Below are 12,381 nucleotides of genomic sequence, written 5' to 3' on the forward strand. Positions count from 1 at the left end.
TCCCTCCCCCACACAGCCCCTCCTGAACTGGCTTCATCACCTCTTGCCTGGATCACTGCCATACCTCCTAGCTGGCTTCTCATGCTGGCTTCTCCTTCCAAATAGTATAGTCCTCATGCTGCTGCCAGAAAGATCTTTCCAAATGGCACATCAGACAGTGTCCCTCTGCTCACACATCCTTTAGTGCCCTGCAGGCTTAACTCCTGGAGAAGGCAATGGCACCCCACTCCAGTACTCTTGCCTGGAAAATCCCATGGACAGAGGAGCCTGGTAGGCTGCAGTCCATGGGGTTGCAAAGAGTCGGACTGGACTGAGCAACTTCCCTTTCACTTTTCACTTTCATGCACTGGAGAAGGAAATGGCAACCCACTCCAGTGTTGTTGCCTGGAGAATCCCAGGGACAGAGGGGCCTAGTGGGCTGCTGTCTATGGGGTCGCAGAGTGGGACACAACTGAAGGGACTTAGCAGCAGCAGCAGGCTTAATCCCAAGCCCCTCAGCTTTGCTCAGGAGGTATTGCCGGCTGGTCCTGGCTCACTTCTTCCCACATTCCAGCCAAACCAAGCTAACTCTTCATCCTTCTTGAGCGGAAACTTACTCTCCTGCCCCCAACTTCTTCCTCCCCCTTCCCTCCTTCCTTCACAGGCTCCACTTTATGGAAGGGGGGATCATCTTTCCCAGTGATCCAGATCTGTGCTCATGGGGCCCTGTGGTCATAACACTTAGCCATCCCCTCCCTGCACTGAGAGTGTGTATTGGGGGGGTGGTAAGAGTTGTCATTGATGGGCGGGGCCCGAGCGGAGCACAACGAAGGGTAATGACAACCGCCGACCAGCACGTGTGCCAACAGACTGATACACGCTGTGTTAATTCTTCCAGCAACCGGGTGAGAGGTGTTCCCATCTGCAAGGAGGACACTGAGACTCAGAGATCAAAGGATGTACCCAAAGTTAACAGCAGAGCCAGGTTTGTAACCCAAATGTCGACGGATCAGGGCCTGTTGGGTGAACATAAGTTTTCAGGGAAGCAGGGACTTTTGATAAATGTTGAAGGAGAAGCAGGAGGTGCAAGGAAGGTGATGCGAATGGAAGCAATGGCATGGCTGTGCATCCTCAGTTGGCTTCTGTCACCTGCCCAGGGCAGGGGAGTGGGGTGGAGAGGCGGGGAGGGGACAGGAACCCTGCTCCAGGCACTTTGCCTGCGTGGGGAAGAGAGGACCCTGGGAAGAAGCCACTGGCAGGTGGGACGGGAGATGAAGGGATAAGGAGTGTCCGCAGGCTCTGACTCAGCTGGTTCCCAGGGAGTAGGGCTTGACCTGGACCATTGCAGGATTAGGAAAAAGAGACACAGGCTCTCAAAGGCCCTCCCTGCCCCTGCCACCTGCTGACCCCTTCTGCCCCTGTGGGGGAGGGGGCCCCCCAAGCACAGGTAGGATTGGATTAAGGCACCCTACTTTTCCCCAGCTCCGGCTGTGTTACTGTCACCGAGGAAACATGGAGGCCTTTTGGGGCTGGAAGTGGCCTGCAGCCTGAGAAGCCACCTGCCGGCAGATGGCTTGGCCAGGTATTTTAGCCCCCCAGCTAAGGGGGGCACCTAAGACAGCTCCAGCTCTGGGGCCCCTGCTCCCTGGGAAGATCCCAGCCAGGCATTCTCTCCTCCTCCGCCTCCCCTAAAATGATCTTAATTTCAGCAGGCTCCCCACCCCCACCCCCGCCAGTCCCTGGGTCCCCTTGCCCCACTGGAAGGGGCATGTTGGCAACTTCCCAAGTCAAGAATCAGTTGCCTACACTCTCGGCAAACGGTGGTGGTGGCTGGGGCTGGGTGGTGGCAGGGGGTTGTGGGTTGCAGATTTGTAGGAGGAGGTCACGTGACTGTCTGGGCTGAGACCCAGGGGCGCAGAGCTAATTCCTCTGTGTTCACATGGCCCGGCATTCCAGAGCTGCCTCTCCCTGGGTGCTGGCCACCAGCATGGGCCCCCAGCACCCTCAGCACCCCAGACCTGTTCTCAAGGCAGCCTGGACCTCCTGCCTGGGGCTGCGGTTTCTGAACCACTGCCCATGGTTCCGGATTTCACAAGCTGGCTCCTCCTTGCAGGGAAAACCCAGGCCTCCCTGGAAGGGTGTGTCCTGGTAGAGAGGGAGGTGTGGGGGCCAGGGCCCGGCGAGCGTGTGAACGACCTTCAGAAGTGAGAGGGGCAGTGAGGGCAGGCCGGCGGAGGTTACTCGCTACTGTGTGACCTGGTTGCCGGGTCTGTAAAATAGGAGTAATAATAGTACCTACCGTGGGTATTTTCCTGTCGAAGAAGAATAATTACAACAAGCCATCTCAAAGCCTCCGTACTAAAGGAAATAGCAGACAACAAAGCCCAGCCCTCTGTGGAGTCCAGAGGTTACACTCAATACTGTTTCTCCCTCGCTGTTTTATTTAGCCACAGTCTGTGAGTCTGTCACTAGGGAAGCCGCTCTTCGAGCTACACCAAGCTGCCCTGGGGCATGGCAGAGGGAGAAGAAAGTGACTGTAGAGGAGAGTGCTAGGCACTGCAGGGGACACTTGGTCTTCATGGCCACTGCCCCCTCCTCCACACCCGCATTCCTTCCAGAGACCCCCCCAAGCCACAGGGAGGCTGGCATAGGGACCCCAAGGCTGGCACCATAGTGACATAGGTTTAAGTACATGGGTTGGACCAAGGGCACGCACGCACATACAGACACAGACACACAGACACACACATGCACGCGCGCACGCACGCACACACACACACACAGACACTTGCCCAGGAGCCAAAAAAAAAACACACTAACAGCTAATCCCTGACTGTGGAGGAGAGGACACACCCCACCCCACCCCGCCGCCCCTAGACTCAGACCGGGGCACGAACCCAAGTCCACTTCCTTGCCCTGGACCTTCCGTTCTGTCTTTGGCTTATCCTAAGATCTACTCTCAAGAGATATATATTATAAATCTGAGCTTCTTTGTGCGTCTAATACTGCTGAAAATACACACAAAATAACTGTCAACAGTGTTTCCCTCAGTGGAGCGGAACTGAAGGCCTGGAAGGGAAGGAGGCTGATGGACTTTTCCCTGAGTACTTGTTAATGCTGTTGGATTTTTTTTCTTCTTGCCATGTATTTGGAATACCTTTTTAAAAATTAAGATACTCTACTCTTGGGATGGAAGAATGGTGGAGGGCTTCGCTTGCTATGCTAAAGAAACTGGACTTTATTCTGCAGGCAAAAGAGAGCCAAGGGAGGTTTCTACGCAAGGAGATGACATATAAAAGGCATGTAAAAGAAATGCCTGCTGCAGAGTCCTTGGCCTGGAGTGGGCGGAGACTGGAACCCATGGGAGGCCAGTTGGGAGGTTGTGACACTTCTCTAGAGTCTGCAGTGGGGACCCACCAACTGTGGATTCACAATATGGTGCCCGCGGGGAGGTAAGCTGTCGCAGATCATCCTTTACTGAAGTTTAGGGGTAGCAGGCAGCTGGGCGGAGACTCCTGAAGAACAACCCTGCTCCAGAATCCCTGGATGGAAATATGGCTTGGACAGCACTGCAGTGTGTCCCTAGCACAGCGAGCCTAGAAAGTGCCCTCTCCTGGGGGCTTCCCAACAGCCCCTTCTGGGGACAGCCTCACTCACTAGCCTTGGAGACCGTGGAGACTGGGAGATGGGGAGAGGGCTGGGGGACCGGCTGAAGCTCTGAAGCTGGGTTTCCTGGGTCCTGTGGTGTCAGAAGTCAGAGGCCTCCTGCGTGGAGCAACAGAGGAGTTCTGGCTCTAGGCTGCCCTGGGCTTGAATGGAATACCAAGGATGGCCTGCGTTATTTATCATCTCTGAGCTCAGTTGGCATGTCTATAAAATGAGGGTCCTCACACCTTCCTCGCAGACTGGTCTGAAGTGTGCACTTACCCAGCACCTGGCAGGCCACTTGTTTCCTAGGTGGCCAGGCAGAGGGGCATGACATTTAGGGGACAGAGAAGCTCCAAGTTGAAGGAAAGCTGGCAGGAGTTCAGGTCTCCCTACCTCTTATCTCCATACTCAAATGGTTCCTTATCTGACCATCTTTAAACCTTCAAAAGTTTCCAATCAGCAAAGGGGAATGTGGTGTGTGGGCCCATGGCTCAGAGGTTCAGAGCTGCAGCTGCTGCTGCTAAGTCGCTTCAGTCGTGTCCAATCTGTGCAACCCCATAGATGGCAGCCCACCAGGCTCCCCTGTCCCTGGGATTCTCCAGGCAAGAACACTGGAGTGGGTTGCCATTTCCTTCTCCAATGCATGCAAGTGAAAAGTGAAAGTGAAGTCGCTCAGCCGAGTCCAACTCTTAGCGACCCCATGGACTGCAGCCTACCAGGCTCTTCCATCCATGGGATTTTCCAGGCAAGAGTACTGGAATGGGTTGCCATTGCCTTCTCTGCAGAGGTTCAGAGAGGACTCCACTAATCAAGGCCCAACTGATATTTACAGTCAAAAGCCTAGACACTCCTCTCAACATACCCTTCTCCAAAAGCTATAGCTGCAAAAGAGACCAGGGGACAAATGCTTGTTCCCTGTCCTCTAAGAGCTACTAAAAACACTGAGCCCCACCCCACTAGGTACTCTCTCATCATCGTTTGCCAATTTGATCACTACCTGTTCTCATATAAAGCTCTGCTTAAGCCCAATGTCCTTAATTTTTAAAAGTCCATTGGAGTTGTTCCCTACTAGGAATCTAGCCCAGGCTCTGCCACTGTGTGACTTTAGGCAGGTTCCGTCATCTCTCTGTGCCTTGGGGTCCTCATCTTTACTAAGTGGACGGACTAGACCTAGGTTCTAACCTCAAGGTCCGTGGATGGATTTTAGATGTGCGTGAACCCCTTTAAAAATCAGGTAACATTTGTTGCGTCCCAGAAGAGAACTAGGTGGCCAAGAAGCCACTTGTAGAATGAAGACCTGACAGTTGTACTGTATTCCACTTTGCATCTTTTGAATTTTGAGCCAAAGGAACATATTACCCATTTAAATATAAATACATAAAAGTTGTATTAAAAAGGAAAGAAAATGTATCAAGACCATGTGTGGGGGGGACATAGTTTTGAAGGAAGGATCCATCATTTTCATCAAATTTTTCTAAGGTGCTCTGACCCCAGAAAGGTTTAAAAAAAGTTGTACTAGATGCCCGTAAGCGTCATTCCCTGTTCAGATTTCCTTGATTTGACAAAGTATTAAGAGAAAACAAAAGTTTTCAGAACTCGTTACATCAAGATCCTGGGCTGAATGCATGTGAAAATGCACCCTAAAATCATGTTTAACAGCATAGGTGTGCACGCCTACATGAGCTGAAGAGTTTAGATGTGAATGCCAGACTTATTTGACAGGATGAGTTGTCCTCACTGGTGGAGATCAAGGTCAAAAACTGACCCCCATCAGGCTATTCTGTAAAAGCTGTTGAACTAAGTCCTCCTTGCACCGCCCCTGTACCCACTCAAAGAAACATCCAGCTCAGATTCACTGCACAAATAATGCCTATAAATAAAAGCAATATGGATTTTTTTTTAAGTGTTAGCCATTTTGGTGTGAAGTGGCGGGAAGGCAATGAGAAGCAGGAAATGAAGGAGGTGGGCAGATCCAGGGTGAACTGGAGATGAAGGAAGCCTAGCTCATCAGAGACCTACCTCTGAACCTCTGAAACCCACAAGAATCCTCTTGTGCTGGAGAGGAAATCACTTCCTGGGTGTACAACTATGGATGGCGTCAGGGTGGAATCTAGCTCAGGGATCAAAGCAAGACTGGTTAAGGCAACCCGACTAGCAGCTGAATGGGTCAGAGCAATGAGAAAGGTCACAGTTTCAAAAAAAAAGAAGAGCAGAGAGGCAGCCGCCATTTAACAAATGGCCCTGGGCAATGGTAAACTTTAATTAACTACACCATTATAATTCACTTCCACTCCAAACCCCGGCTCTCCCTCTCAGCACCTCCCTCCTTCCCTTCCCCCAGGTCTCATCAAGGCAGGTTTCCTTAGTGAAACCCAACTGGCCGCCTGTGCTGGAGGCTTCGTTATTACAGCTCTGCCTCTTTTGCTAATAATGCACCCAGCCACAAGAAGAAAGAGCAAACTACAGTTCTCAGCTCTTAATGACAGGCCCCTTGTCTACCTATGGGCGCTAAATCAAGGATCCTGTAATCCTTCAAGTTCCTGAAAGGAATACTGTAGCAATGAAGCATTCAGTGGCAGGTGAGCAGGAACAGATGTGCACACAGAGGCAGGTTAACAGGGCCAATGTCCCCCTGGAACCACTGAACAGTACTCACCAGGTTCACACCTAGACCCCGTCATCCACACGCCCAAGTTGCCATGCGCAGCTCAAGGGCAATGGCTGCACCCACCGTGCCTTCGTTCACTGGTGGTTAAATCACACCAGTGACACTTTTTATTCTCAGGCTGCTGAGGTTTACCCATTTTATGTGTGTGTGCAGTGGGAGTGGGGGTGGGGAGCACCTCAGAGGATCTTCCAGGCAAAATATCCTTGGTTTTTATTAATGAGCTTATGAGAAAAAGCCAACCCAGACCTTTAAGTGAAATGTGTGACTGGTAGCCAGGTGAGGATAGGTTTTAGAATTAACTCTTCCTACGGTCTGCTATGCATTATCACCCCCCAAGTTAATTACCCCTGAGGATGAAAATAGGTTTCATGACTCATAAGTACCAATACACTTGGCAGCAGATGAAAATGCAAGGACACATTTGTAGGAAGCTGACACGCACATCTATTTATATGTAGGGAGATTCTTAAAGAGGTGAGACAGGCACCTCCCGGGTACCAGGATTAAGAGACTGCTGCAGATCCATCAATTGCCATTTATCCACACCCTCAAACACACACACACACACACACACACACACACACACACGCACACACAGTCATGGTTTCCACTACTTCAAGGATGGTGGTGGTAAAGCACAAACAGAAACTAAAAGACTGTTATTAACAGCAAGTCAGAACACCAACCCAACTTTCACATGGGTGTTCTGGAGCAACCAGTGGTTTGTTTTTCCCCAAACTCATCTGTACCCATACCCACCGCCCTACTCTTTGATTTGAGTGGGGTGGGGATTGCCAAGTCTCTTTTCTTATTTGCTATACCTCTGGCCTCTGCTATTCCTCTGGTGATAAAGGTCTCGGCCCAGCTTACCTCGACCAGGAATGGGGTGTGGCCTGGAGTGGATTTCCAATAGGATCTGGGGTTTTTTGCTTCCTCCATCTCATTTTCTACTTTCCTTCCATTTGCCTCTCCAGGAAAGTACAAGGTTCAAACCAGGTTTGTTTGCCTTCCCTTAGTTCCCATCTAGGCTCAATCAAGGGGCTCTGAGTCCCTAAAGGATGTTCCAGTCCCATCCCCTTCCTTCTATACCTCACAGATGCCACCAGAAAGTTGATTAGATGAGTAACTGCATTTCAACCGGCAGGAATGGGTTCTGTTTGCTGTCATAAGCCATCACTGCCCCAGGAACAGGGTTTGGGTTTTTTTCCCCTCTCTCCCACTCTGAAACCAACTAGGTGTTCTGCTTTAAAAATTATCATCAAAAGCAGGGTTGGGGGGGATGTGGGGCAGTGAGAAGGAAACGTGTCACGAATGAAGTGAAACTGCTTCCACTGCAGGAACTGGAAGCTGCTAGAACTGAGTACAATGAATTATTCCCACTTCCACACCCCTCCTGCCGGCTCCCAGCTCCATGGCACTTTTTGCTTTAAATGTACAACAGTGATTTCTGCCACATCTAGGAGGCAAAGCACCTGTTTTTTTTCTGCTTCCCCTCATCCCACTTGCCTAAGTCACAGCTGCATTAGGTATCAGCATATACTCGGGGCCACAGGGCAAGGGACCAAAAAAGCATTCCTGACAAAGTCATTTGCAGCTGGGGTGAGCATGGCAGGGGTGGGGAAGCAGATGCTGAAGAGTAAACAGAGATTGCTTAGTCAGCAACTGTCCCACCCCAGAGGTGAATGTAAATAGCCTGGTACAGAAGGGGAGGAGCGGTCAGCCAGCACTGGGCCTTCTACAGAGGCCACCGCTGAGGGCTTTCAAAGGCACCGGCGCGCGTCTGTACTGTCTGTCTATCGGAAGTAGTGAGGCGCTGTCCCTGCTGGTGCAGCTGTGCAGTCTTAGCCCTGGAAAAACACACTTGCTGACTCGGGGCAGAATTAATATCAATTGAATTTATTACAAGTTACTAAGCTCCAAGGCACATTACAGTGTTCTGTTAACTACAGAAATGTATAAAGGACAAACAGAGCAGATTCTCCATGTCTAGCATTTCGCTCTACTGTTCAAAAAGCATCCGTGCATCAATAAAGCAAAAACAAAACAACACGTGAAGATCCAACACATTCAGGTCAGTAGAAACAAACCAAAAAACATTTTCCCTCACCAACTTGCAACAAAAAACACCCACCCACCCCCAACACCCCGCTTACCATTTTGCAAAGGAAACAGAAAAAAACAACAACAAAAAAAAAACCAGAACAAAACTGAACAAAATAAAGTGAAGACTTCAACACTTGGGGCTGTTCAGAAAGAAGCTCTCACCATTTTATAGCATCATTTTTTTTAGGCAGCAACACTGGCCTTGGCAAAAAAAAAAAAGTCACTTTCTTTTGTGTTTTTTTTTCTTTCAGTGAGTGCATAACATTTACAAAAATACACACCAGCAGCAGTCGTTGCTAAGGGCTATTACTTCGGTACCTAGGCAAACACTCTGCCACCAATAAATGCCAACGAATATGATGCAAATGACCCAACCAATTATTATACTTAACACAAACCAGCTTATCCTTCAAATGAAGAAGTTAACATACCTTTGTTTCAAAATATAGAAACATACGACGAAAATAATGTCTATACATAAGACTAACTTTTTGCAGTTTGTTATATTCACAATTCTACATCTTGGGCGAGAAGGGATGGGGGGGGCGGTCAAGGGGTTGGGGAAGGGGCCCTTTAGACAGGAGAGGAGCTGGACTGGGGCAAAAGGGGTGGATATCTCCTGGTTCAAGGGTCTCTCTCCTTTTTCACTTTAACATCCCCAGCTAAGATCGTCGCGATTTCGCCCTGCATGAAGGCCCAAGGTACATTCGACCCAACTAGGGGGCATTTCTCTCCGCTGGGGCAGTACACCTCGCCGGTAGCCCCCTGGGCCTTGATACTCTCTCTAGAGCAAGGGAAGCAGAATTTGTGGCTGGGAACGGAGGGGCACTGGACGAAATGCGTGTCCTCCAAACGTTCGTGGCAAATGGTACAGCAGAGGGGCCCGCTGTTGGCCATAGGGGAATCCGGAATGTTTTGGGGATGCACTTGGTCCATGCCCGGGTGGGTGCTAGGCGGCGGGGGTGCCACCTGTAAATTCAGGTCCCCGTTCCGCGACGTCAGGCGGCGCTGCCCAGGTACGGAGGCCGGTGATACCGGGCTGCTGCTGTTGCGCCGCGCGGAGGCCGTGGTGGAGTGCACCGAAGTGCCGTCCTTGGGCGAGTGCGCCGTGCCCAGAGTGTCTGCCACCGACATGAGGGCGGCCATGGGCGACGGACCGTTCTGAGGGGCTGACTCGGGCGGGGTGGTCCGGTTGGAATGGGGTCCCAGGGGTGGGGGCGGCGGGGGCGGCCCCCCTGCCGCGTGCCCCGGAGCCGCGAAGCCCCCGGCCGACATGGTGAGCTTGAGGGCCTCGCTCTGATTCGCCATCCACTGCTGCCTCTGCTGCTCCTCGCCCAGCTTCAGCGCGCCCTCGGCGGAGTCCGGGGGCTCGGGAGACGCCTTCCTCTTGCGCAGGCTGGCGGCTGCGCCCCGGCCCGAAGGGGTGGTGGGCGGCAGGGCCCCGGTCCCCGGAGGTGCGCTGGGGGCGCGGCTTAGACTCACCAGGGCCGTGGGCAGCATGGGGCAGCTAGCGTCCAGGTAGGGCTGGGGCAGCATGTCGGCGCCCGGCACGCCCTCCTTAAAGAAGCGCACGGCTTCGGGAAGTAGGTCTCCAAGGAGGCGCCAGTCCCCGGAGCCGTGCTTCTTCTCATACTCCAAGTACTTGAAGCCAGAGGAGAGACCCCGGCCAAAGTCCTTCATACAGTCCTGGTACATCTGCTTGGCCACCCCGGAGGCGCTGGAGTACACGTTGCCCGAGCCCGTGGGGTACTCGATGAACAGCTTCAACTCGTAGTCCATGCCGGGCTTGGAGACGGCGTCGAAGGCGAAGACGCGGCCCAGCAACGAGTGGTCCTTCTTGAAGCGCACCTCATAGGGCGTGCAGCCGGCCAGCGTGAGCAGCGTGTCGCGGACCATCTTGGGCTTGTTGGCCCACTCCTCCGCGCGATTGCGCAGGCTCTCGCTCAGCTCCGCCAGGGCTTCGGCGTTCCGCTGCTTCTCCTTCAGCTCGCGCTCCTGGTCGGTGCTCGACACCGATCCGGGCCTCTTGCCGCCAGCACCCACGCCCACCTCGGCCACCGACGACGAGGTCGAGGACGCCGCGGAGGACGAGGCGGCCGAAACGCCGGGGGCACCCCCGAGGCAAGCGGGGCCTCCGGGGGCCCCTGGGGGCGCAGGCGTCGGGGGCCCACGGCTGCCCAGGGCGTGAGGCGGCGGCGGAGGCAGCACTGGAGCGCTGGCCGGGCCGTTAAGCAGCGTCTGCGGCAGCAGGTTGGGGGGCACGGTGAGCTGGGGGCCTCCGCCACCCCCTGGGTTGGGCAGCCCTGCCACTAACCCGCCGTGCGTCCCGCGCCGAGACGCCACCGATGCCGCCGCCGAAGAAGAGTTGGGGCTCTGGCGGTTCAGCTCCGGGGGTCCCTCCTCCGGGTTGGGCTTGGGGAAGCCGTTGGGGCCCCCCAGGCCGTTGGGCAGCCGCGCGGCGTGGCTGCTGCTCCCCAGGCTCACAGGCGGTGGCGGGTACTCGAAGCGGCTGCGTTGTTCCACCGCTGCCGCGGCGGCCGCGCTCAGGCCGTAGCGCTCCAGGCCGGACGGGGCCGCCAGCACCGCAGGCTTGCTGGAACCATCGACGTGGTTGAGCTGCTGCTGCTGCTGTTGTTGCTGCTGTTGTTGCGCGGCGGCCGCAGCCGCTGCCGCTGCCGCCGCCGCCTCCTTAGCCGACAGAGCCACCGTCTTGACCCCGACGGGCGGCGGCGGCCCGGGGGAGCGGCCGTCCTGGAAGCAGCCGTGCGCCCGTTTCAGCTGGCGCGCTGTCTCAATCACAAACTCGATGCGATCAGCTCCCTCGTAGTTGACGCAACCGCGGCATACGGGTTCCGAGAAGTCCCAGATCATGGCCCAGGGCATGCGGGGCAGATCGCACAGGTAGCAAGACTGTCTCCGAGACGAGGACACCTGCGCCGCCGACATGATGCCGGCCCTGGGGAAGGGAGGCCCCCTCCCCCGGCCGAGCTGTCTCCGCGGCGCCTGCTCCTCCCGGAGGGCCGGCCGGCTGGGGCAGGAGTCCGGCTGCGGGGGGAGGAAGCGGGGGGTCGGGGGGGGTGAGAAAGTTCTGCCCCAGGGGCTGGAGCGAGCGCGAATGTCCACCGCCAGCCAAGTGCCTGGCCACCGGGGACTCCACCGCCCGGGCAGCGGACGAGTGCAGCCCAGCTCCTCGCCCCCACCTCCTCCTACTGCGGCTGTCTCGTCGCGAGGTGAGCTCCGGCGCCTTCTTCCTGGTGTCGCGGAATCAGGCTGGAAGCTCCGGGCCCGGGACGGGGGAGGGGGCGAGGGTGGCCGGGTGCTGGCGGCCGTTGGCTCTTGGCCCCCTCCCCGGAGTATAAACTGATGCGTGGAAGCTCGCAAGGGGTTGTCTCTTCCTCTCCCCTGGTTGGCGGGGTGTGTGTGGGGGGGAACCCCCTACGACCTGCGTCCTCTCCCCTCCAGGCTCCCCGGGACGAAGGCTAGAGGGTGCAGTGCCACCCGACGCTCGGGTCCAATCTTGCTGAAGAAGCGGCTTCCCTGGAGGGCCGGGGGAGGAGCTGGCAGCCGCGAGGCGCTTCTCCCCCTCCGCAGAGGTCGGCCGGCCGTTCCGCTGGCGGCGGCTGGGCGTGCACGGCCGCGAGTGCAGCCGCCGCGGTCACTGCTTCCAGGACGCACGAGAGCCGAGGAGAGAAGGCGTGCACGCCAGCAGGCTCCCGCCGCCGACCCCAGCCCCTCCACCCACCCGCCCGCCCGCCCGCCCCGGGCCTGGCCGGCGGCGCCGGGGGGCCCCTCGCAGCTGGCGGCGCTCACGTTGGCTGCAGGGCGCTCGCGCGGCGCCTCGGCCCGGGTCGCATCCCTTTCCCAGCTAGCGCTCGCCCGGAATGTGGGGTTGTGATTGTTAAAACTCTACGTTCCGGAGGCGCGGCGCGGCGCTCCCGCTCGCGCTGCGGCTCGCGCTGTCCCGGGCTTGGCCGCGCGGGATG

The 12,381-nt window shown here is 55.6% G+C and overlaps 1 protein-coding gene across 1 annotated transcript; it reads right to left on the reverse strand.

Moving 5' to 3' along the window:
• Positions 1-8,170: 8,170 nt before the first annotated feature.
• IRF2BPL (interferon regulatory factor 2 binding protein like) lies at positions 8,171-12,111 on the reverse strand. Its single transcript, XM_052646465.1, has one exon. It carries the CDS (start codon positions 11,342-11,344, stop codon positions 9,023-9,025), a length of 2,322 nt encoding a protein of 773 aa, XP_052502425.1. The 5' UTR covers positions 11,345-12,111; the 3' UTR covers positions 8,171-9,022.
• Positions 12,112-12,381: the final 270 nt, after the last annotated feature.

Source organism: Budorcas taxicolor, chromosome 10, assembly GCF_023091745.1.
Source record: "Budorcas taxicolor isolate Tak-1 chromosome 10, Takin1.1, whole genome shotgun sequence".
In the NCBI taxonomy this organism is placed as follows: domain Eukaryota; kingdom Metazoa; phylum Chordata; class Mammalia; order Artiodactyla; family Bovidae; genus Budorcas; species Budorcas taxicolor.

Coding starts and splice junctions, on each gene's coding strand:
- IRF2BPL (XM_052646465.1), bottom strand. CDS start 11,344: ATGTCGGCGGCGCAGGTGTCCTCGTCTCGGAGACAGTCTTGCTACCTG.